Source organism: Rhinatrema bivittatum, chromosome 2, assembly GCF_901001135.1.
Source record: "Rhinatrema bivittatum chromosome 2, aRhiBiv1.1, whole genome shotgun sequence".
NCBI lineage: Eukaryota > Metazoa > Chordata > Amphibia > Gymnophiona > Rhinatrematidae > Rhinatrema > Rhinatrema bivittatum.
This window is the reverse complement of record NC_042616.1, coordinates 131,884,781-131,906,996: the sequence shown is the minus strand read 5'-3', so window position 1 is coordinate 131,906,996 and position 22,216 is coordinate 131,884,781. Positions and strand designations below refer to the sequence as shown.

Sequence of the window (22,216 nt, the reverse complement as noted above, 5' to 3'; positions counted from 1 at the left end):
CTGCTGCCTTATTGTTGAACTCTGCTGCCTTGGCCCTTAGGCTGTTCCCTTTGAGTGCACTCTTTCAACATGGAATGTATGGGCCACCTTCTGGAACTCTGCTGCCTTGGACCTTAGAGTGTCTCCCCTGAGTGTACTGTGTCAGCATGGACTATATGGACCTTTCCTTGCCATCACATAGTTGTGCTGCTATCAGCGCTACCATTACAGCTATATTGTAGCTATTGGGTTGCCACTTCTGCTTTCTATGTTCTTTGCTGTAATCATGATTGAATTGTGCTAAACTGCTAAAGGATAAGATGCTAATACTGTATCTGTTGTGATACCATTTGTAACGATGAATGTACAGGTCTACACTCAAGCAGACCAATCCAATACAGTGTGCTGAAGCCGAGCGCACTGTTTAACCTGTGGTTGGATGCAGGTTTTGGACGTACATCCACAACCCCTTATTCTATAAGGGGATTAGCGCGTCCAAAAGGTGTGTCCAACCACCTGCAAAACTAATAGCGCTTATCACATGCAAATGCATGTTGATGAAGCTATTAGCTATTCTCCCCCGATCCAAAAAAAAAAAACCCGCACATTTTTAAACTCAGAAATTAACACCTTACCAGAGCAGGCATTAATTTCTGAACAGCCCAAAAAAGCAGAAAATACTGCTTTTCTGTACTTCCTCTGACTTAATATTGTGGTGATATTAAGTTGGAGGAACAAAAAGGACAGAATGTAAAAAAAAAAAAAAGTGTGCCGGCAGTCAGGTTAGGAAAAGGGACGCTCAATTAACGAGTGTCCCTTTTCCTAACCCGCTGAAAGCCAACCTCTTCTGAGGCGGTGCTAAGGGCGCACATTTCTCCCTAGCACCTCCTTGGCAGCACGACCCCCTCATTTAAATATTCGATTGCGCGCCCAGGAGAGGTGGCTGAGCACACATTAGGAAAGTAGACACTTAACACTGAGTACCCGTTTTCCACACTACATTTTTGGATTGTCCTGAATGTGCTGGTAATTTCATTTACAATGTCATGTGCTATTTGATATTTTGTTATTGCAGAATGTGATAATCAAAGACATTGACTTGCTTTGAATCTGTTGACAGCATTTGTTGTGTAATAAAGTGGTCACAGGTTTTGAAAAAGCACTTTCTGGTTGTCTTTTCATTGTGTTGTTTTTGTCTTAAGGGTTCACTAACTAAAAGGTTTGGGACCCATATAACCTTGCATGCTAATATGTCACTGGCCATTCCAACTAGGCACATTTATTGCATGCCAGACCATATGGCCTAGGCCATAACACCTGAGATCTTATTGTATGCTCCTAAGGAAGACAGCTAGAGCTAAACCAGAAGCTCTTTAATGTTGAGCTTCACAAGCGGCTCATGCTGCCTCTTCTCAAGAGAGCATACTCTTAGCAAACAGTTGGATACATGGGCATGTATGTAAAATGGGCACTAGCTAGCTAGTGTTCACCTTCATAAGCTGTTCGGCAGAATAGATATAGAAATGCTTGGCTAGGGGTGATGTAACCATGTCAGTTTTGCCGAAGCTGGCTGCTAGTCAGCATGGTGACCTCTGTGCAGGTGGACATGAGGGATCCTTGGGTAAATCTAGAAGTATGTATGTTGGGATACCATGGCATACAACAATATTATAGAAAACACAGCAGAGCAGCACTATCTCCACATCTCTGGGTAGGGCATACATTAATGCCGCCCCCCCCACCCCCCCCCCCCCCTGTTTTGTCCTAACAGTGAAATCTACTTTTGAGAACTCCAAAGATGCATTCTGACACAGCAGGTAGAACATAAGGCCTCATTGTACCTCTCCTCATTGTACCTCCGCTAGCATGTTACAAATTGCAATGGGAGTGAGAAGCCAGGTCCTGCAGCCGTATCCTGAATCTCCTGTGGCAAAGAAAGAACAGCTGCATCACTTATACCACCATGACTTTGTTTTCGCTGCCAACCCACAGCATGGTATAAGACAGTAGAAGTTAAGCTGTAGCTTAGCATGAACTTTTAAAGACTCTTTCCCAACCCAAAGACCATGTTGCCTTTTTCTGTGACACTATACGAACACTATAGCCCTTTCCAGAATGGGAAACTGGATCCTAGGGTTCCTAACAGATGAGTGCATGTCACTCACAATCAGGTTCTCGCTACCTGTTTCTAGCTCTGCTCTTAACACTGAAGCAGCCCATCACAGCTGCCACACATGTCATAAACATAAACCTTGTGGTTTGATTGTGCATGTCCCTGGCTTTCTGCAGTATGCCCTCCAGAGATACACATTTGTCTGATGTGTATCACTGGAGGGCCAAAATGCACAGTCCCCAGTTTCTGTTTTACCTGTGAGATGGTGAAGACAAACTGTGGCTGACCTATCACTAACTGGGCACACCTGATCTGGTAGTCCCTGCAGTATTGACACTAAAAGTTTGAGACTTAACAAGTGAGATATCTACTGTTCCAAATGGGAGCGTTTCAAAAGGCAATTGTTTAAAGTGAACCCATAGAAAGTGTGTAGTGGCTGGTCACACCCAAAACCTTTGTGGCAAGTGCACTGTTTGGGCACACAAAATTAGCAGGCCTCTCCAGCATGGAAAGAGAAAGCCAGGCCCTTGCTCTCACCGGCTTGTAGCCGTAACTGGAGAAGCCTGTTGTCATGTAAGCTATGCCATCATATCCGCGACAGTCCTCCCCCTCCCGTGTCAGTACTATTGGCTGCAAACACATAGCTGGAGAGGGACTAGAGAGAAAAATATTGCTCTTACCTACAAGTGAACCGTCACTGTAGAGGATGTCTTCAAAATAGGCGATTGGCCCTGTTTGACAAAGTAGAAAGGAATCGTGCGCAGCTCCCAGGTACCTGGCCACCACATCGAGTTTATGTATTCAAGCATCACGGACTATTTGCACGTTGATGGAGTGGAAGAGTGTTCTGTTGTGGTAGATCTCCTTCCTGCCATGGGATGGAAAGATGGCTATGTGAGTGCAGTTGATAGCTCTAAGAACATTAAGAAAGCTGACTTCATAAAAACCCTTGCTTCAATGCCATAGTCCTGCCTGACACAAGGGAATGCTATGTAGCGATTAATGCAGTCATGTACAGCTGTTATAACCTGACCCAGACAGAGAGAAAAAGAGGTGTGGGACATTCCCCCGAAGACCTCGATTGTCGTTAGGACGGAGCTAAATGCCACAAAATGCAAGGTGGACAATAGTTTGAGGCCCAGTATATAGTGTGACCAGATTCAGATCTCCTCTGACTTATTCATATAATTCCAAGGTGGTATTTCCAAATTAAATCCTGCATTATTGTGTGTTAAATTGCCACAAAATGCGATAGGAGATCCTAATTTGCATCATCGCCTCCTGTTTGCATACTCACAATAAAATTTACATGCTTGCTTGCAACGTGCTATTTATCACGCGTGGAATGCGCGTTAGATGCCATTTAATGCATGTTAGGGCCTCAATGCAGATTGAAAAATGACTCTATTAGCCGGCTAAATTCTAGTCAGTTATCTTATTAACCAGCTAGAATTTAGCCAGATAAATGCTCAAATATTCATTTAGCCAGCTAAATGCTTTTGAACATTTATTTATTTATTTATTTGGCATTTTCTATTCTATCCTTGACAAATTTCCTGTCTACTCCTCCGCAGATGGTGTAGACATGACCTCTTTTAGAGAGGCTCAAGACAGAGCTAAAATCTTTCATCTAGAGTGTCGAACAACTTCATGCTCAGTCTAGCTTCCTATGAATCTTTCATTAATATCTCTTCATAGATCTATTGAATAACCATTGAAGAATGAAAATAATCCCAATGGAATGTGTCAAAACTATAAATGTTAAGAAACTTTGTAGGGAAAAAACAAAGAAATGGATGCCACAAGATAGTCCTTTTCAAAGTTTAATCAAGGAGACGTAAAATTCTTATAAGCATGCCCGACTCTGGCCGAGTTTCGCCACCAATGGTGGCTGCCTCAGGGGCTTGTTGGTCACAGAACAGTATTCAGATGGTGGTCCAAATAAGGTCAAGTGTATATCTGTCAATCGCGCGTTTCTCGTAGCGATTCGTCTCCTCTCAATAACAGATGATCTTGTGGCATCCATTTCTTTGTTTTTTCCTCACGGCTGTACTGGATCGCCTACCCTGCTGTTTTTTAAGAAACTTTGTAAGACCGCCACAAACAGCCTATAAACTATCACTGCGTAGGCTGTAATCATAGGTCCATATTATATTTTTTTTATATTTTTTAAAGTTCCATGAATGTAAAAACATCTAACAGTCAAAATTCCTAAATGTCCAAATTTTAGTGAGCCAGAAAACAGAAAATCTCAAAGTTCTTAACTTCACTTGAACAAATAATCCAGTTCCCCAACATGGCCCCATGTTTCATGACAAACTGCTTCTGGGTGTCTTCTGTAATCGCTCAGGCTCACTCCTGAATTGAATGGTCCTTGATCTGAATACAAATAACCAAATCCCTTATTTGCTGCCTCTGATGGTGGACTTTTCCGTTGAGTCACTGATGTGGTTAAATTTTCTAGCCTCAGCATTTATTTATTTATTTATTTAGTATTTTTTTCTATACCGACCTTCATGGTTAAATACCATATCAGGTCGGTTTACATCGAACAAGGGGATTGTAACAGAAAATACATATTATCCACAAAGGACTATAAACACAGATGTATCCTTACAAGAATGAGGATCCCTTCTTGACACATTTTGTTCCCAAGGGACTTGGTCCATTCAGGACGTGCAGTGCCACATAAATCAGCTGGCTTGAGGGCCATATTCAAAGTTCTGGTTTTCAAAAATGGGTAGCGCAGTCAGTGTTGCAAATACGGACAGACAACCAAGTCACCATATACTATATATGGTAAACAAATAAGAGAGCATGGGATCAGCAAGACTTTGGAAGTGGGCTTTTACAAGAAGGATACAACTTTTGGTAATTTATCTGCCAGGCAAATCCAACAACCTAGCGGATTCTTTAAGCCAATGTTTCCAGCCTTACAGGTGGTCTCTACATCTCAACACAGTTCAGTATCTTTTTGTGTGTGTGTGTGTTGGGAGAAGCCAACAGTAGACATCTTTGTAGCTCAGTTGAATCAGACTTCCTCCAAACACTTATCTTCACAAGTACAGACTACTGTAACACACTATTTCTGGGATTACCGTACTCAACAATAAGACCTCTACAAGTCCTAAAAAAAACTCTGCCGCCAGAATACTCACTGGCAAGAGCAAAAGAGACCACATTACTCAAACACTGGCCAAACTACACTGGTTACCAATAGAGCAGAGAGTGCAATTTAAAACACTTTGCATAATTCACAAACTAATCAATGAAGATAAAGCTGACTGGTTAAACACAGTGCTACGCTTACACGTACCCCAAAGAAATCTGAGATCAGCCAATAAAGCGCTACTAACAATCCCATCGGTAAAAACAGCGAAACTAACACAAGTTAGAGAGCACTATCCTTGGCTGGTCCAACGTTATGGAACACATTGCCACTAGAGACAAGATTACAGAGTGATCCAAAAATCTTCAAAAAAAAGTTTAAAAACCTGGCTATTCAGAAAAGCATTTCACAATGAGAACAGAGAATGAAAAAACTCGGAACAAGGTTACCTAGATGCTTGGTCCCACAATTTTTATTTTATTTTATACTCAATAATTATGTTAGAGAGCCCCAGCTTAAGCACAACTCTTGTATGATTACCATATTAATCATATATGTGGACTAGATCCATGCCACATATCTTATACATTATTTTATATAAGCATGTACCAACATTGTAATGGCACTTTTGTAAATACATTTGTAACCAAACTAAATATATGTACCTATATGTAAACCATTTTGATGGTGCTTTACTAAATGACGGTACATAAAAGATTTTAAATAAATAAATAGACTGCTCAAAAAAGGCAGCTCCAAATGATCTGGCAAGAGAGACATTTGCAATTCAATTGACAGATCAGCTCCTTGATGCTTTTACACCATTTCCTCTTATATCCAAAACTTTTGTGAAACTAAGATAGGACAAGGAAAAATGATCCTTAGAGCTCCATTTTGGCCATGGCAAACATGGTTCCATGACTTCAAATATTAGCAATAACTCCACCTATACGTCTTCAAATATTTTCACAGTTGTTGACGGTGGAACAGGAGAGTGGTTTTCTTCTCCAATGCACTGGCTACCAATTGAATAAAGAATACAATACAAAGCACTGTGTATAATTCATAAACTAATCCATGATGAAAAGGCCGACTGGCTTAACAGCACTTGCGTGTTCATGTACCACACAGAAACCGGAGATCTGCTAATAAGGCTCTACTAACTGTTCCTTCTGTTAAATCAGCACGCCTTACTCAAGTAAGGGAGAGAGAGCCCTGTCACTGGCTGGACCTGTTCTATGGAACTCCATGCCACTCGAAATAAGGCTGCAGAGAAATTTGAAGCTATTTAAAACTAGTCTAAAAACCTGGATTTTTAAACAAGCTTTTTATTAAGATAAAGAGAAGGAGGAAAACAGTTGAAAGAAAAGGACGCACCAAATCAGTTTTTTTACTTTAATATCTCCAACTACATATTAATGCTAGATTTGAACCGCGTAACAGTTTCTCAACCGACATATAAGCTTTAATTAACACACAGTTTCTTATTAAAAATGTTACCGTTCTATGTTGGCACACATATAATTTGTAATCTATACCAATTATAGTTTTTCCTTTTGTGCCTTTTTGTAAACCGTTGTGATGGTGATTTAACCTAAAGATGACATAGAAGAGTTTTTAAATAAAATAAATAAACCAGCAAACCTTAGCTCTTACAGCTTGGATTTTGAAAGCAGAATAATACAAAAATTATCCTTCCCTTCCAAAGTGTGTGTAAAAAAAAAAAAACTACTATTGGCAGTATAGAAACCATCTACTAGTAGAGGTTGAATTGCAGACCCTCCATAATTTTAGCAATGCTCCTCTGAATACTTAAATCCCCTCAATATTCTTAGAAACATGTGGCCTTTCAACTAAGCACAATACTAGTCTTCTTACCAGTGTAAGTAGAAAAGCAAATATTACAATCTTTTTCCTATGGCAAACATGCAATAAGATGAGGAAATCTCATCTTTACTGGTATTACTCTATTTTTTTATGTCTGTAATGTGTCAGAAATCCTTAAGTATTAGAAACATGATGCGATCTTGTATGCATTATAAAACTTGTTTTTAAAAATGTTTTGTATTTTTCTGTCCTGGAATAACAATCTTTCTTTCCCCTTCAGATTCTGCACCAATGGACAAGTCTGTATCACATTCTTGTACAACTCCTTCCACCTCTGCTTCTGGACTGAATCCCACTGCGGCACCTCCCTCTTCTTCCTCCTCCTCCTCTTCCTCTACAGTCCCTGTTTCACCTGTTCTACAGTCATCAGTTCCTCCATTACTTCAGGACCCAACTCTCCTTCGACAGCTGTTTCCTGCATTGCAAGCTACCCTGCAATTCAATAATTCTAGTGTGGATATCTCCAAAATAAATGAAGGTAAGGTTTTATCTAAATATTAATATGCAAAGCCAATTCACAAGTTCAGGTAATTATGAAGGAGAGATTTGATTTGTAGTAATAGTAGTAGTATCTTTTATCGATAAACTATTCTGCTTTGAAGCTTCTTGTCTTGAACATAAAATTCAATCCAAGGAGCATGAGTTGGCTAATATGTGTGTTGATACCAAACTGTCATGTTTGCAGTTGTTTTATACATGGTGCACTGATTTTTTTAAATAATGATTGTATGAATTTGAGATATACCTTTAAATTTTTTACTGTTAGACAATAGAGGTAAAAATTATTTGGTTTGCTGTGCAGAGATTTTAATGAACACGTTACCATATTTCAAGCCTTTTGTCAGAATTCATACATTGGTTAGGATTATAATTTGGTTAGGATTATAATTTGTCATGTCAGATTTGTTATTGCAATGTAATATCTTGGAAGTCTTTTGGAAAATCCTAATCAGTCACACATTTGAGAAAACTACCTATACTGCAAAGTAACTGTCAAAGCAACTTTGCTGTTCATTTTACAATATATTTATGCTATCAGGAAATCCACTGAGCATTAAAGATAGTCTTCAGACTAAAAGACAAGTAACAGTTACCAGTAGCTTAAATGCTGGTGCAAACTTCTTTTTTTTTTTAAGGTCATGGAATATTATCTACCCCATTTGAAAAATCAAAGAAAATTCCAGCAATCTAGGTTTACAGGGTTTTCAAAAAATAAGTCCTGGAGATAATCACTGACAGGCCGATTCAGTAAAGTCCACAGTTGAGCGGACGAGCACCCGCTCTCCCGGCGCGCACACCGGCCCCTCGCCGGTGCGCGCGATTCAGTATTCAAATTAGGTGGTGCGGTGGAAACGGGGAAAAGGAAGCGCTAGGGACACCAGCGCATCCATAGCACCTCCTTTTAGCCTGGAGCAGCGGCTGTCAGCGGGTTTGACAGCCGACGCCGGTTCTCGAGCCCGCTTGACAGCCACTGGCTCGGAAACCGGACGCCGGCAAAATTGAGTGTCCGGTTTTCGGCCCGACAGCCGCGGGTCGAATTCAAAATTTTTTTTTTTTTAATAACTTTTTTTACTCTTCGGGACCTCTGACTTAATATCGCCATGATATTAAGTCAGAGGGTGCACAGAAAAGCAGTTTTTACTGCTTTTCTGTGCACTTTCCCGGTGCCGGAAGAAATTAGTGCCTACCTTTGGATCTGCGCTAATTTCTGAAAGTAAAATGTGCAGCTTGGCTGCACGTTTTACTTTCTGTATCCTGCGCGCATACCTAATAGGGCCATCAACATGCATTTGCATGTTGAGGGCGCTATTAGGTGCCGCGCGTTGGACGCGCATTTTCCTCCCCCTACTGAATAAGGGGTAAGGGAAAACGCGCGTCCAAGAGCAGGCTAACACTGCGCTCCATTGGAGCACACTGTACTGTATCGGCCTGTGAATAAGTTGTTGGCTCTACAGTTTCCTTTTCCTTCTTTGGGTTTACAACTCATTTGGAACTGGCCTCTGGACTATAATACCATGAGCATTGATTCACAACTACCTGGGGTACTTTTCCCTTATTTTTATTTGTCAGAATAATACAATATATAATCACTGTCAAGTTGTAATTTTAAACTGGAATCCAGAAAAGTTCTTGCTCAAACAAATGTAACTTTTTTTTTTTTTTTTATAATTCTAATAGTGCTTCATAACGAGAGCTTCTTGTTTTGGGAATTTTAATTTGGCAAACTGCAGATCCTAAAAGAACTCTGACCTGCAGACAATGGAAATTTCTTGTAGCTTACTAAAAAAGAAAATACTTTGTTGATATACCCAGTAATGTATCAGATATCCATATTAGAGTAACTTACACACCCATATGTGAATTGCATATATTAAATTTATTTGAGGGACAATGATATGTTTGGGTACTTGCCAGGTTCTTGTGGCCTGTTTTGGCCTTTGTTGGAAATAGGATGCTGGGCTTGATGGACCCTTGGACTGACCCAGCATGGCAATTTCTTATGTTCTTATGACTTAGTATGGAGTACTAAATCTGTTTCAACCCTTTTGGCTCTAATCAAACATTCCACAAGTCCTTAAATTTCTAATTACTTTTCAGATGCTTTTAAAACCTTTTTATAAAGTTTGAGCTTCCTTTTATTGTGCTGTGGTGCAGTGTATTGGCCCAACATGGCGCTGTGTTTCAAGGCTTGGCACTGCTTCGGGTCATTTCTTCAAAGCTCATACGGGCCGATACAGTAAGGACGCGTAAGAAACAGTTCGGCAGTGCCGGGCGCCCACTCGTTTGCCGCGCGCATATTTTGGTTCACATACCGCTCGATTCAGTATTCAGATTAGACGCAAATCCAAGTGGCGTCCAAAGCGCATCAATGAAGCGGTAGGCGTTCGCAATCCAACTTACTGTATACAGCGCCTATACAGTATCCAGGGTGCGCTGGTACCTGTCATTTGAAATGTCATTCCACCAGGTAAGTGGGTGGTTCTTTTCAACAAACCCCGCATGGACCTTCCCGCCTGTATCCGGGCATCCATAATTGGAGGCCCCGCTGCCTTGTACCTACTAAAGAAAAAATGGCTGTCTGGGTGTGGCTTCCCACGTGCAAGCACCCTCACACCTGCTCCCTATGTTCCTTGAGGCGTCCCTTTGGTTCCGCTATGTGCGTACTGCTACACACTTTTCAGGGCGCTCAAGGCTGAAGCCTAGAATTAGGCGTCCCTATGGATCTGCCATTTCCCTACAGCTACCAACTTTTCTGTTCGCTTGGGCTCGGTAGCGCAAGGATCAAGCCTACAATTGGGCATCCCTTTGCTTCCGCCATGTGTGTACTGCTACACACTTTTCAGGGCGCTCAAGGCTGAAGCCTAGAATTAGGCGTCCCTATGGATCCGCCATTTCCCTACAGCTACCAACATTTCTGTTCGCTTAGGCTCGGGCGCTCAAGCACTAGCAGCACATATAAATTATTTAACAGTACATAGGTTCTGCAACACTGTATTCTCAAGTTTCTATTCTTAAATGAGCTATGCGTTCTTATTTCAGCGTCTACTACAGCCTATTTCTAGACAGGAGGAAGGCTCTGTATAGACGTCCGTAGAGGCATCCATGTCTCCCTGGAGCCTCAGGACGCCTAGCTGACGCCGGATGAAGGCCTGGCGCGGCTCCCAACCGAATGAAAAATAGCGCCAGAGCAATAATATGCATTTGTCCATGGCGCTGTCCAGTACGAAGCTGACTGAACACCACACTAACACCAGGGTCAGGGTAGGCGGTAAATATTTTGGTTAAAGACGCGGTAAATAAGCTGGTTAAAAAGGCAATAATCTGGGCGCACGTTACTGTATCGGAGGGAATATCTAAATCGATCATTAACATATATACATGCGGCGGGCGGAGATGGATACGCGTCCATTTCGGCAAGCGGTAAGGACGCGTAAAAGCAAATACTGAATTGCGGGTTCACCTTACGCGTCCAAAATGTGCCTCCAAAGTGGGTTAAAAACAGGGTAACTGTGACAGCACTTTACTGTATCGGCCCGATAGTGAATTCTCTTTAAAATTCAATAATTCTAGCTCCAGCTTCTTTGAATGCTTACCTGAATACAAACAGATTTGAATACAAAAAAAAAAGCTTTCTTAGCGTTTTGACAGGTGGATCCAGAACAAGTGGGTTATGCACCTCTGTCAGCGGATGGAGACCGTGCAAAGCTGACGTCACACTATATATACCCTTGCAGTGATATCAGCCTGCTAATATTCTCCATCTCCAGCAGATGGTGGAATGTATCTCCTTACTGGGGATTGCTTGATGTTTTTAGAGGGAGAAAAGAAGAGAGAAAATTAGTTTGCCCTGCTCTCCTGTGGTGATACCATATGGTCCCTCCCTCAGTTGAGAATTCCTGAGGTGATATATATTGGATTTTTCCTCAGTTGAGTGCCTTGGTCCAGTACCTGGTTTTCAGTCAGCGTGGACTTAGCTGTAAAAGACAACTAATGGCAAACTGGTGCAGGAAGCCGAGCGTGGCAGTGATGGTATATCCTTCCCCCCCCCCCCCCCCCGCAGATCAATTCTGTACTCAGCCAGGGGCTGAGCCCAGGTAAAGCAAAAAAAAAACAAAATAGAAGGAGGGGTTTGGGTAGGGATTTCTCCCTCCTCTGGTCTCTGTGCTTGGTGCACCAATCTGACATTCGTTCCTGCCTCCAAGGGAGTTTAGGGGAAATGGGAAGACTGGTGGGTTGAGCAGTCTTCTTGTGCTAGTTTATTGCTGTGGTAGGCCGCGGCAGCATTTTTGCGCATTTTCCTGTGAGGCTGCACTCTTCAGGACCATCGGTTCATGTAAGTGCATCGGCTGTGCCTCCAGTTGTGCGCCCAGATTTTGGATGCCTAGTTGGGCGCCTGCTTGAGCATCCAGGTGGTAGTGATGTCTGAGGCACACGCTTACCTATACGCACAATCTGAGCAGTATTGAGGGCGCTCAGTTTTTGGGCGCTCATTGAGGCACAGGGTTGTACACCTAGATTTTGGATGCCTATTTTGCAGCGCGAATACAGCTGGAAGCACACCTTTCAGTCACCTGTTCAAGTATACTGACAACTAATGATGCCTATAGCTAAGAAATCTAAGCACCTTATCCTCTCTGCTGCTTGTCATATTTGGGCATCTGAACCTGGCCTTTCCTCTAACTTGTGCCATCACTGCTTGGAGGCTCAGGGACAATTGCCTTCATCTGATTTTACTAAGCACAGTTCTTCCCAGCCTGATGCAGGTAAAGACATGTCAGAAGGGCTGCCTGACCTTGGAACTCCTGTAATTGGTTCATCAGTAGGGGAAAGTAGTTCATTGGGCACAGGACAGGTGCCTTCTGGTTTTGGTATGGATCATTCTGCCTCTTCTTGAGTGGAAATTTTTCAAGGATTGCAGTTCTTTAAGCACAGTCCTTGGCCCCAACCAATCTTGCCAGGTCAGAGTCACAGGTGGTGACCTCCCGCACTCCTGGGGCAGCGGTTAAGCGTCGAAGTACACTTAGATCGGCGGCCAATCTTTCCAAGATGGACCCAGATGGCACGGATGATGAAGCAGATCCTTACTCCCTAGAGGATGGGGAAATTCCTCCGGGATTAGAACTTTAGAGGACTATGTTGCGGTTCTTTGACAGAGGTGAATTGCCAGCTCTGATTTCCCAGACATTAAAGATCCTGGGAGTCCTTGGGGCTGAATCTGTCTGAGCCAAAGAAAGATCCCATTTTGATTACTTTGTGTAAAGCCTTTTGTGTTTTCCCTATTATGGAGGCCATTCAAGAATTGATTGATCTTGAGTGGGGTGGCCCAGAAGCTAATTTGAAAGGTGGACGAGTCTTGGAAGGACTGTACTCCCAGGATCCAGCTGCGAGAGAGCAATTACATCTTCCAGAAGTGGATGCGCTTGTGTGTGCCATCACCAAGCAGATGACTATCCCCAAAGAGAGAGGAGCGGCCTTGAAGGATGCACAAGATAGGAGGATTGAGGCCATCATTAAGCAAGCATTTGAAGCACTGGCAATAACATTGCAGATAGCTGCTTCTTGTTCCCTCTTGACTCGCTCCTGTTTGCTTTTCTCTCAGGAGGTTGATCAATCTGATGGGAATTCCAGGGCAGTGATGGAGCGCACTTCAGCCAGAGGGGTGGCTTCGGTAATAGCAGCCAGGCATCAGTTATGTCTTACGGTGTGGCCCTTGAGAGGCCTTGCTTGCTGAAGCGTGAATATTCTACTGCGGTGATTGCCACCTTGATGAGAGCGAGAAAGTTCTCCACTTCCTTAGCCTATGTGCGTGTTTGGTGAGTGTTTGAAACTAGTGTGAAGATCGAGGGGTTGTTCCTCGTTCTGTTAAGATCCTGCTCATTTTGAAATTTTTGCAGGATGGATTGAATAAAGGTTTGGCCCTTAATTCCATAAAGGTGAAAGTAGTGGCTCTTGCCTGTTTCAGGGTTCAGGTGAATGGTGGACCCTTGGCTCATCCAAATGTGGCCTGTTTCTTGAAAGGAGTGAAACATCTTTGTCCTTCCTTGCGATTACTGCTGTCCTTGTGGAGTCTTAATCTGGTTTTGGATTTCTTAGCGGGCCCTACTTTTCGACCGATTCGGAACCTTTCCTTGCGGTTACTGGCCTTGCCCTGCCGGGAGCCGCTCCTACGAGTGATTCAGGAGATGATCCAGTTGCGTACTGTTCCTTATTTTTTGCCAAAAGTGGTTTTGAATTTTCGCTTGAATCAGTTAATTTCCCTGCTGTCTCTGAACAGGGAAAGAGATGTGGAGGAAATATCGTTTGTTGTGATCCTTAAATGTCAAAAGACATATCATGAGGTATCTGGAAGATTCTAAACCTTTCAGGAAGATGGATTGCCTGTTTGTTCTCCATGGTGGAAGTAAACAGGTCAAGCTGGCTTTGTAGGCTACAGTAGATGCTGAATAGCTGTTGCCTAGTCAAGTTAGGGCTCATTCCACTAAGGCTCAGGCAGTGTTATGGGCGGAGATTAGATTGTTGTCTCCTGTCGACATTTACTGAGCTGCGACGTGGTCCTCTTTACACACCTTTTCCAGGTATTATTGTCTGGATGTGCAGGCCCGAGAGGACACAGCCTTTGCACGTGTTTTGACTGGACCGCGGGCAGCCTCCTACCCTGTTCAGGAGTAGCTTTGGTACATCCCACTTGTTCTGGATCCACTTGTCTGAATACTAAGAAATGAGAAATTACTACTTACTTGATAATTTCCTTTTCTTTAGTATAGACAGGTGGATCCACCTTCCCGTCCTTAGCTGCCGGAGCGTGCTGTGTCTTCCTGTTCTGGATCCACCTGTCCATACTAAAGAAAAGGAAATTATCAGGTAAGTAGTAATTTCTCGTTAGATGTTGCAGTATTGGCTAAAATTATGGATTGATTAATTCCTGCCAGAGAAATGGGTGAACCTATACCAAATACCTGGAGACCACAGGTGACCTGGTGTGGCATGCTGGGCCCTGCTTTGCTTCATAACCAGCAGAGAAGCTTGGGATGCCTGTGGCCCTTTCTCCCACCCCCCACCCCCACTGCCTTTTTTCCCTCCTTTCTCCCATGTTGACTGAAAGTGGGAGATGTCTCTGGAGGAGACCGACCATCACATTCTGTCCTGTTCTATTGACATTGGGCCTTTAAATTAGTAGGCCCCAGAATGCGAAGTTCTTTGATCTGGTCAGCATTTGCATTTTGTCAGTGTTCTAAGTTTTTGTCTTGCCATGTATCGCCCCTTTTGATAAGTCCTCACTCATTGGGCTGATTCCCTTCCTTGCCGCAGCCGAGGAAGGACCTCCAGCAGACACAAGCTTATGTTAGTTGGGCCAGCACAGATAGAAATGCAGCAGGCACCAGCATCACATGCAAAGTAATCGACCTATCTGCTCTTCATGGTCGTTCAGTTTTGGATGCATCTGAAGCAAGAAAAGACTGATTGTCGCAGCTTGCAGGTGGCATTTAGCTTTAATTCGCATGGTAGAGGGCATGCAGGCTCACAATTTCCGCTCCAGGGCAATTTATCATAGAAACATGATAGCAGAAAAAGACCATATGGCCAATCCTGTCTGCCCATCCATCCAGTTGATTTAGCATTATAATTCTCATCACTTCCTTAGAGATCCCCTGTATTTATCCCATGCTTTCTTGAATTCAGATACTGTTTTTATCTCCACCACTTCCACTGAAAGGCTATTCCACATCCGTCACACTCTGTTATGGGGTGCCTGGCTGGATAGACCCCAACAGGTGTAGTACAGGACAAAGGGCTGATCTTCTGCCTAGCCATGCCCTCTCCTGCAGGTTGAACCCATGGGTTCTGGGGACTGGTAGGGCTTAGTGAGACAGGCTGGACAAGGCAGGGCAGGCAAAGCTGGGATTGAGGTCAGGTACAAGCTCCATTGTGGGCAGAGTCAGACTGGAATCAGAGGTATGAATATGGAACAATCAGGGGGCTGAGGATTGGATACTGGGACAGACTGGACAAGACTGGATAGGATACTAAGGGAAGAGGACTGGACAAGACTGGATAGGATACTAAGGGAAGAGGACTGGACAAGACTGGATAGGATACTAAGGGAAGAGGACTGGACACAGACACAAGCTTGGACAGGACACTAAGCAAGGACTGGAACTGGATACAGATGCGGGCTAGGACAGGATACTGAGTAGTGACTGGGACTAGATACAGACTGAGAAAAGACAATAGCAAGGTAGGGAATGGATACTAGAAATTGGACTGGACAGGAAAAGACCAGTCAAGGGCAGGGCTAGACAGGTCAGGGCCAGACAGTACTAGACAAGACAACAGAACAAAGAAAACTGAGACCCGAAGGTAGCTAAGTATAAGGCCCAAAAGCCACTAGGCAAGGAGAGGCCTGAGTAAGCCATGGAGCAAGGTCTAAGGTAAGAGCAGGCCCAGAGGCCTCAAGGTGAGGTAAGGTCTGAGAGGCCATAGAGCAAGGTACAAGGAGACAGAAGACCTGGAGCAAGGTATGAGTGGCCAGGTCAGAGAGCCAAGGGTGACTCAATGAAGGGGCATCTAGTTTCTGGCAAGGCAGGGTTAAATGGAACTGGAGCTTGGGTGTGGTGTGAGGAGGAGCTTGCCAAGACTGGAGTTGAGGCTCGCTGATGGCCCCTGGTGCAGGGGAGGCTGCACAACAGGGTGAACCAGGGCACAGAGAGCCTTTGAAACTGTGGCACTCTATAAAGAAATATTTCCTAAGATTACTCCTAAGTTTACCCCCCTTTCCACCTTATCTCATGATCTCTCGTTCTATCAGACTGCTTCCCAGGGCTTGCAGTCGAGTGTCAGGAGAGGGAGTAAGAGCATGACTGGACATAGATGAACACGGTCCTGTAGGTGCAAAGAGGGCACCACAGGGGGCAGGCAAGGTGATTGAGCATATCATCCATAGATAGACATCAGAGCTGATGCAGCATATGACCAGCAGGTTCCCCCCTCCCCGGGGAAGGCTCTGGTCTTTACCCCCATGGGAGAGCACAGCCACTTACCTTTTTGGTTTTGGCTTTTCATTTGCAGCAGAGTGGGGTAACGATTGACGGACTGCAGCCTCCGCGGAATCCAGCATCTGACCCAAGTTACAGCTTGGCTCAAATAAGCAGAAGAGTCATGAATAGTTTATGGTTCAGCTAGGCTCATCCATCTGCACTGACTAGGCCTGCTGGGCCGGGCGCAGCACATGGGCGAGTCAACAGGCGAATCCACCCTTCGATAGTGTGTCATGGCCTCAGGGAGCGGATGATCCCAAGTTGCCTCTTTCCAAACAGCCACCTGGGGTCCTGATGCCCATTCTTTCCATAGGATGCCACAATGGTGTTCGCCACCATATCAGTTACTTGGTATACCCGTGTCCTTCATACTCCTGGGGATACTTGCCAGCCCAAGGATCAGGAACACAAAACGCTCTAAATCTATCACAGCGCACAGTGCTGCTAGGCCCAGGGAAGATATGCCGGAAGACACACGCTGATATCCGAACGACATGCCACTTCGAGGGGCCTTCCCCACAGACCCTGGGGCATATGGATCAAATCCCCCATGAGAACACAGATACCCACAATGAGAGCCAACCAAATCCTCCCATCAGGCCAAAGCCACAGCCTAAAAGAACAAAGGAATCTCAAGGGGTGAGTTATCTGGGGGTTGGGTGGTACCACATGTGCGACTAGGGAGGTGATGGCAGCGCAAGGGCATTTCCAGCTCTGATAGTTCTTCTAATACATCAAAAACAAACAGCTCCTCAGCTAAGGGCCAGCAAGGCCGCTAGGGGCCTCCAGCACTCACCAACTTATCCCAGCTTTGGGAGAGCATGTCTAAGGCATTGCGAAGGAAGATAAGAAAACGTACATATATAAAGATATTTAGAATCATGGAAGGGAGATGAAAGAGATGTACTAGGAGAAAGGAAAAGAAGGAGCATAATTAATTGGTCTTGAGTGCCCCTGAAAATTGTGTGGCGTTGGGCAAGAGGATCCTCAGCAGTATAGCCCCATGTTTCGCTATACCAACACCGTTCTGGAAGCTGACAGAGTACAGCTGTTGTGCTTGGTTGAATTATGATAACCACTTTAGAGACCTCAAGACATCAATTTGTGGCGTATGCAAATGACCAACAAGGCAAGCAACACCTGTGCATGCAGTTAGTCATCACAGAAATCCCTTTTATCAACAACGCTGACCTCCAGACCAGCATAAACGATTAGCAACATTTGCTGGCACTACAAATCCTCTTGCAGTTTCAAGACTGCAAGTTCAAGCACACCTATTATTTCTCCTTCCCTCCCCAACTACCAACCAATTGTGAAGGCCTGCGCCAAACTTCGGTATATAAAAACATACAAATAAATAAAAATAAATGCACAAGGAAGCCAGCAGGAGAGAGTTTTGCCACATCGAAATGATTTCTCTCACCTTGTCCCATAAACATGTCTGGAATGGGGACATGGCTGGAACTTTACCCCAAACATGAGGTCTCAAGGATAACACAGAGTTTCCGAGTTTCACAATCCCCTTTCAAGGTTGCATCGGCAGCATCACTATACGCAATACCACATCTATCGTTTGGTTTGCAAACATCGTCCAACAGAAGTTGGATGCTGAACTGGCAATGGGCCGGATGGCAGACCAGTTTTCCGTTCCCCACTTCAGCGAGATGGTCCTGACGCCCCTAATAGTGGTTTCCAAAAAGGAGCCAGGCTCATTCAGAACTTTCCACAGGCCCATGGGATATTCAGAAGTGATCAATTACTACCAGAAGAGTGCATGGTCCAATACACATCTTTTCTACAGTGCCATAGCCTTACTGTGGAAGTGCAGAAAGGGTGCTCTAATGGCAAAAATTGACATTGAGTCAGTATTCCAACTTTTACTGGTGCACCCGCATAGTTTCCCATTATTGGGTTTTAAAATTCGTGGAGAGTATTATTTCAACAAGTGCATCCGATGGGGTGCTCCATGTCCTGCACCTACTTTAAGCCATTTAGTTCTTTCTTACTCTGGGTCACCTTGCAGCAACCAGGTCTAAGCAATATTGTATACTACCTCATGGGTCTGGCAAGGACCGATTCTTCTGCCCACTTGTTGCATGTGTTCCAGACTATCACGAGCAAATTCTGCATGCCTTTGGTGCACAAAAAAAAATGAAGGTCAGTCTACCATCATCCATTTTTTAGGCATTGAACTAGATTCTGGCCAGCAAGCTGCAGAAGCTACGAGTCATGTTAAATCAAGCTTTGCAGGTCAAAAAGCTCACTTTATGCACTGTGCAGTCCATCATTGGTATTCTGAATTTTGCCTTCAGGGTAATTCCATTTGGTGAAAGTTTTCCAGAGAGGGCTAGCTGCGGCGACAGCGTTCGTCAGCCTCTTCATTTTATTAGGGTATCAAGACCCATGAAGGAATTCATAGCCATATGGGTATTATTCATGGACGAATTAGGTGTATCTAGCAGGAGCCCCCAGTATCCAGCCACAATTTGGATATACACTCCGATGCCCCGGGTTGGGGGGCGCTGGGAATTTGAGGTATATTGTCAGGGTGCATGGTGCACAGCCTCTTGATGGTGGCAGGGATAACGCAGAACATTATATTCCTGGAATTATTCCCCATCTTGCTATGATCTGACAGGCTGCATGAACAGCACATTCTCATCTGGTGTGATTAAAGCCATTGTGCATGTTCTAAACAGAGTGTTGAGGACTGGGGAGAGGAACCAAGATGGCGGCTTAAATGCCAACACTGCTCGCTCAGTTCGGCTCAGCCAAATTTATATTCTTATTTCCTGCGTTTTGTTTCCTATGCTGCCGAAAAGGAAAGGGAAGGTGAGATCTTTTCCCTTTGAATCCCAACGGGGCAGATGAAGATCAGCAATGTTTGTCGAAGGCTCCGCGTGTTGGGACTTTGGAACCGATTTCTGCAGTGAGCGGGGGAGAGCTCACCCCAGCCTCAGAGGAGGCATCGCTCAGTCCCTTGGATGATCGCCTGCTGCACGTGTATCCCTGTCGTCGCCCTCACCGAGGGGATTCGAAGTGGATGCCAGCGTTGAGGCCGAGGGAGCTGCGGCTTTGGTTGTTTTAGTGCAGGAGTCCATGTTGAATCCAGAAGGTAAAACTGGTCTGTTTTGGCTCAGTCAGACCCACTGTGAGACGGACGGAAGTCGGGAGTCTGCTGTTTGTGCCTCCCGGTAGAGCCTGTTTTCCAACAGAGAGATCGGCGGTGGTAACATTAGAATCTTTATGGGACCTCATGTCTACCTTTGGTAGAGATTTTTCTGACTGCACTTCCAAGATTAACTCTTTGTCTCAACAAATGAATAATCTTTATAAGAATAATATTTCTCAACAGCAGGAAACTTCGACAAAATTTAAAGAACTTGAAGAGATTCATATTGTAAAAGGAGCTCAGGCTTCTATAATTCAGGACTATGGTTCTTTAAACAGGAAGGTGGAATTTATTAAAAAAGACTGAGACATTTAAATCTACGTCTGTTAAACTTTCCAAGGGTAGTGGGAGAGTTTCTGCGTTTTACATTGAAAAGATACTTGTCAGAAGTTTTGGAATATACTTCAGATTCAGCTTCCCCCATGGATAAAGTATATTTTCTACCATCTCGTTTGTCTACTCAAGCTTCAACACCTGCTGTGGATATGGCTTACCTTATTGACTTTTTAGAGTCATCAAGTTATGAAATATTAGGAAGAGCCACATTACTGATATCCTTTTTCTCTGAAAATGACTTAAGTACAGTTATGAAAAGCTATTTTAAGAAATCTGATGCTTTATTCATGGGCCAGAAAGTCTGGATATTTCCAGACCTGGCAAAATTAACACAAGAAAGAAGAAGAGGGTTCCTGGCTTTACGCCAGGATACCCGTGCTATAGGAGCATCTTTCTTACTGAGGTACCCATGTAAATGTATTGTCAAGTTTAATAATGACAACTTCGGGGGGGGGGGGGGGGGGGTTTATACCAGAACAACTTAAAGCTTTTCTAGATTCTAAAAAGATCTTATCTGTAAGATCTGAATCATCCATATAATATAGTGGCAAGCCTTTATTTTAAGTTAGGCCATTTCCACTTACTTGAAAAAACTTGAAACCTGTACTTGAACATTCAAAAAGAAACTCAAAACCTGGCTCTTTACAAAAACCTTCACTTAAAGTTTTCGCTCAGAGCCACGTCCCAGAACTAGACTCATTCACGCATTTCATAATCACATTAACCAGATGTCTGATGCCGCAACTCTTAATTGTATTTCTTGGTCTCATATTCCCAATCGTTAAATTTACAGCGTGCTACACCAATACCTTTTAAGTCAGATGTAACCTCAGCTTTGAAGTCTACAAACCTTGAAGATGTAACCGTTAGTTCTTGTAGATTTAAACATTATTCTGAAGATGTAAACTTAGATTTTGAAGACTGTAATCTGTAAGCATTTGTATTTATTGTAAGAATTTGTATTTCTTATTTAGCTATTTACATTGATCTGTTACCACTTGGTCCTGTTCTCTCCTTTACCTCAAGTTCTAAGTTCCTACAAAGTTAGCCTTGTTATTTTATACCCACTTGTTTGATGTAATTTTCCAATATTGGTTCTGTGTAAACCGAAGTGGTATGTACTAGTACATGAACTCCGGTATATAAAAGCCTTTAAATAAATAAATAAATATACTTGTGACTTTTTTCTTGTAATTTCTCCCTGATTGAGCTGTTCTCCCCCTATGCTTGGGGTATAATGGGTACAGTTACAATTGTGTTCTCTATTTTTCCTTTTTTTTGGTTTTTTTTTATTTTCCTAATATTGTAATGTACCAAGTTGCTGTTGCAAAGTAGATGCTATAAGTTTATATATACTCAATAAAAACAAAATAATTTTTTTAAAAAGTGTTAGCGAGATATCCTCATGTTAAGTTAAGGCAAGTAATGCTTACAAGCCTACGCATTAGTACGGCAGTATACGTCATATCCCAGGGGTTTGTAATTGTATGGATGATTCATTATCCTGTGCTAAATGGAACTTATTTCACAAATAGATATCCAAGCCCGACAAAACAGGAACTCCAGTTCCAGACTACGTTTGGACGTTGGGTTCCAACCACCATAGACATAATGTAAAGATCAATATCCCTGCGAGCTGGGCTATGCATTGTTGGGCTACAACCAAATGAGTGGGTTTTTTGATTCAGCATGGCTGGGAGTCTGGGCCCATTCCAGACATTTTAATTTTAGTTGTTGCCTTAACAAAAGACACTGGGCTGTCCAGGGGCTTAGGGATCAACTGGGCTTGCCACCTTCAGAAAGGTGCAAGGTTGGGGCGATTCCACAAAGGGCTTTCTGGTAAAGATGATGACAGGTTGGGCCAGAAAAGCAGGACCTACAAGGGACTCAAGGCACCCCATAACACACAACTTGCTGGTGAACATATAGCATTTGTTACCATCTGTATGCAAAACCTGCCTATTTCGCCTAGCATTCTCCCTGGCCTTTTTGGCGCATTACATGTAAGCAAACTTGTGGCTGCTGCCAAGAGCAACATTGGTCACAGTGGAATCCTTATGAGAATTGTGAAGATTTCAGGTCAA

The 22,216-nt window shown here is 43.6% G+C and overlaps 1 protein-coding gene across 1 annotated transcript in view; it reads left to right on the top strand.

Moving 5' to 3' along the window:
* The window catches only part of WAC (WW domain containing adaptor with coiled-coil), a 317,083-nt gene that overhangs the window by 170,798 nt on the left and 124,069 nt on the right, over nucleotides 1-22,216 (top strand). The window contains exon 8 of the mRNA XM_029588633.1: nucleotides 7,309-7,566. Within this exon, the coding sequence (XP_029444493.1) occupies nucleotides 7,309-7,566 (258 nt within the window). The remainder of the gene's footprint in view (nucleotides 1-7,308; nucleotides 7,567-22,216) is intronic.